General features: G+C 34.2%; 1 protein-coding gene across 1 annotated transcript in view; it reads left to right on the top strand.

Moving 5' to 3' along the window:
* ZCWPW2 (zinc finger CW-type and PWWP domain containing 2) overlaps nt 1–4,256 on the top strand; it is a 149,510-nt gene that overhangs the window by 45,285 nt on the left and 99,969 nt on the right. The window contains exon 2 of the mRNA XM_004704036.2: nt 3,828–4,179. Coding sequence (XP_004704093.2) covers nt 3,860–4,179 — 320 coding nt within the window. The 5' untranslated portion in view covers nt 3,828–3,859. The remainder of the gene's footprint in view (nt 1–3,827; nt 4,180–4,256) is intronic.

Genomic DNA, 4,256 nt, shown 5'->3' with positions numbered 1-4,256 from the left:
TGTTTGAGCTCACTGTTGCACCCACTGTATCAATACATTGTTTGGAAGATCTTGCTCTAATTCCCCGAGCCTCTACTTTTTTAGGGAGTGTTTGCTTCTGATGCATGTCCAAAGTGTGTGAGATGAAGTCTCACCATCTTCTCTTCTAAGTAGCATTCTGGCAATACTTCTTCCAAGATGGATTTGTTTGTTCTGCTGACAGTATATGGTATGTTCAATATTGTTCATAAGCACTATAATTCAAATACATTGATCCTTCTTCAGGCTTCTTTATTCAATATCCAACTTTCACATGCATATAAGGTGATTGAAAATACCATGGCTTGGGTCAGGTACACGTTAGTCTTCAGAGTGACATCTTTGCTCTTGAATACTTGAAAGAGTTCTTGTGCAGCAGATTTGCCCAGTAGGTCCTTGGATTTCTTGACGGTTTCTTCCATGATCATGGATTCAAGCAAGATGAAATCCTTGACAACTTTACTCTTTTCACCATTTTAGCATGATGTTATTTATTGGTCCAGTTGTGGAGGTTTTTTGGGTTTTTTTCTTTATATTGAGTTGTAATCCATACTGTAGACTACAGGCCTTGATCTTTATTAGCAAGTACTTCAAGTTTTCCTTGCTTGCAGCAAGCAAGGTCGTGTCATCTGCATATGCATGTCGCAGGTCTGTAGTAACCTTTCCTCTGATCTTGATGTGACATTCTTCTTCATTTAGTCTGGCTTCTCAGATTATTTGCTCAGCATACAAATTGACTAAATATAATGTAAAACACTATCATGATGCACACTTTTCCTGATTTTAAAGCACACAGCATTTGTTTGTCCTATTAGAATGACTTCTCTTAGGCCATGCAGGGGTTACAAATGAATGCAATGAAGTGTTCTTAAAGTCTTATTCTTCTCAATTTTATCCATAGTTTATTATGATCAACACAGTCAAATGTCTTTGCGTAGTCAATGAAACACAAATAAATAGCTTTTTGGTATTCTGTGTTTTCAGTGAAGATTCATCTGATTTTGGAAATGATATCCCTCAATCCATGACCTCTTCTGAATCCATCTTGCATTTATGGCAGCTCCCTGTTGATGTATTGCAAACATTTTTACATGTTCTTCAGCAGAATTTGCTTGCATGTAATATTGATACACCTTGAGAATTTCCACATACTGTTGGGTCACTTTTTTTGGAGGTGGTAAAAATATGAATTTCTTACAGTCAGTTGGCCAGGTAGCTACCTTCCCAATGCTTCTAGTGCTTCATCAGCTTGTTGAAACATTTCAATTGATATTCTATCAATTCCTGGAGATTTCGTTTTCACTAATGCTTCCAGTATGACTTGAACTTCCTCTAGTACAACTGGCTCTTGCTTATATGCTACTGTTTGAAATTATTGAATGCCAACTACTTTTTGGTACAATAACTCTTTATTCCTTCCATCTTCTTTTGATGTTTTTGGCATCATTCAACATTTTTCCCATCGAATCTTTCAATATTATAACACTAAGCTTGAATTTTTTCTTTGGTTCTTTCAGCTTCATATATGCTGAGTATGTCCTTAGTTTTTGGTTTTCTAACTCTAGGTCTTTGGACAATTCATTATAATACTTTGTCTTCTATTGCTGTCCTTTGAAAATTTCTACTACTTTCTTTGATTTCATTATTTCTTCCATTTACTTCAGTAAATATGTGATCAGGGGCAAGTTTTAGAGTCTATTCTGACATCCATTTTGATTATTTTTCATATCTGTCTTTTAAATGACCTTTTACTTTCTTTGGTGTAGTGGTTATGCTATTGACTGTAATCTGAAAGGTCAGCAGTTCGAAACTATTGTCACTCAGAGGGAGAAAGACTGGGATTTCTACTACTGTAAAGACTTACAGTCTTGGAAAGCCACAGGGGCAATTCTACCCTGTCCTGTATGGTCACTATGAATCAGAATTAACTCAATGGCAGTGAGTTTGTTTAGAGTTTACTTTCTTCATGTATTATATTCTTGATGTCACCCCACAGGTCACCAGGTCTTCTGTCAGTGTTCAGTGAGTCAAATCTATTCATGAGATGTTCTCATAATTCAGGTAGAATACACATTCAAGGTCATATTTTGGCTCTCTTGGGGTTTAAATTTTAGTCTTCAATATCAACATACATATGATCAATTAATGGTTCATTCTAGTGTCAGTCCTAGGCCTCATTTTGGCTATTGATACTGAGTGTCTCCATCTTTTCTCTCCATACCTGTAGTCTATGATTCTTGAGCCTTCCACCTCTAGAATTCCACATGCATCGTTGCCATTTATGTTGTTGAAAAAGGTATTTGCAATGAAGAAGTTGCTGGTCTTGTAAATGTCTATAATACATTCTCTAATTTAGTTTCTATCATAAGGTCATGGTTTCCAACTACTCTTCCTTCCAACTTTTGCATTCCAATCACCACTAATTATCAGTGCATCTTGAGTGCATGCTTGGACAATGTCAGATTGAAGAAATTAATAAAATTCTTCAATTTCTTCATCACTACCTTTAGTTTTGGTGGTGTAGTGATTACCAGTTGGGCTGCTTAACCCCAAGGTTAGCCATTTGACAAGGAAAAGATGAGGCTTTCTGCTCCCATAAAGAGTTACAGTCTTGGAAACCACAGGCACAGTTCTAACCCTTCATATAGGGTCACTATGAATAGTAATCAACTTCATGCAGTGGTATTTGATCTTTGATGAACATTTGAATAATAGTTGAATTATGGCTTAATTGTAGTTGCTTAAATATATTGGCCAGATGTATTTTATGCAGTAAATTAATGTATATGAAATCTCAAGCAATTATTGACAAACTAATTTGTATGAATATATTAAAAAAGAAATATCACAACATATGGTCAATTAGGCTTAACTAAAGTTAAATAAGCTATTTCAAGTAGTGTTTACATTTGAGAAGTGTTGTTCTGATAACTTATGAACATGGTATATCAAAGTCTATTTTTTTATAAATTAATTGTGTATTACAAAGTAAGTTACAAATAATGATCTTTACCTATATTTTATTTATATTGGTTTATTAGTATTCACATAGTTCTTTATATGTTTAAAATTTTGGTGATAAAAGTTCTGGGAAAGTGCTCCCCCAGCAAGCTATTTGAATTAATAATGGGAAAGAGCAAACCTATATAAACAAAAGATTCTGTTGATTTTTCAAAGAATTAATTTAAAATTTTCATATTGAGAAACATTTTGCTACATTTGATTTTACTAGGAGTTAGAAAGAGGCATCTAGTACTGCTTTGGGGTAAAATAACAGAAATTGGAGCCAAACTGTCTTCATTCAAATCCCAACTATATCACCTACAAATACAGGACCATAAATTAGTTACTTATTTCTTTATTTTTTGAAAAATAAATTTACTGAGAAGACTATATGAGCTGTGTATATAACACTGCCTAGAATAATTCTTGGTATATAGTCAATATGTTGTAAGGCTTAGATGTTAATAGCAGACATATGTTGGACAGCTACCAGATGCATGCAATTTAGTAGGTTTATAGGAATTATAAATAAATTTTACTCATATTCTGCTCCATCATACTTTTCTTATTTTCAATTTTTCAGTATTTGATGTCCAAAATGATGTGCCTTTTTTCCCCTTCTGTTTACGAGTAGGTAGAAAGATAATCATAGCGTAATTTAGCATAGACAATCTTTGTAAGATAGAGAGGGGGTGCATAAAGATGATATCAAAGAGGAATTTCTCTGGTTTGGAGTTAAATTGTCTCTCTGATACTTTTGAATTGTTGTTGTTGTTTTAAAATTTTTCTCCTCATCTATTTTCCAGACTAAAATCATTATGGAAAAAAATATTGGGCAATGAGAAAATTGAATAATTACCTTATCACTACAATGGATTCCTCGGTGGAAAACAGCATGTATGTAAACAAAGTGTGGGTTCAATGTGAGAAGGAAAATTGTTTGAAATGGAGATTGTTGTCAAGTGAGGATGCAGCCAAAGTTGATCACAGCGAACCATGGTACTGCTTCATGAACACGGACTCAAGATACAATAAGTGCTCCGTTTCTGAAGAAGACTTTCCTGAAGAATCTCAGCTTCATCAAAATGGATTTAGGATCGTCTATTCACAGCTCCCTCTTGGAAGCCTGGTTTTGGCAAAATTATGTAATTGGCCAAGGTAAGGATTCCATTGTAGTCTTACAGTAAATTTTGAGGTGTAGTCTTGCTGTTTTATGCATTTTATTTTTAGCTAAC

Source organism: Echinops telfairi, unplaced genomic scaffold (assembly GCF_000313985.2).
Source record: "Echinops telfairi isolate 266 unplaced genomic scaffold, ASM31398v2 ScPeMD7_7420;HRSCAF=8458, whole genome shotgun sequence".
In the NCBI taxonomy this organism is placed as follows: Eukaryota; Metazoa; Chordata; class Mammalia; order Afrosoricida; family Tenrecidae; genus Echinops; species Echinops telfairi.
Note: the sequence above shows the minus strand (reverse complement) of the source record. Positions and strands in the feature narration are given on the sequence as shown.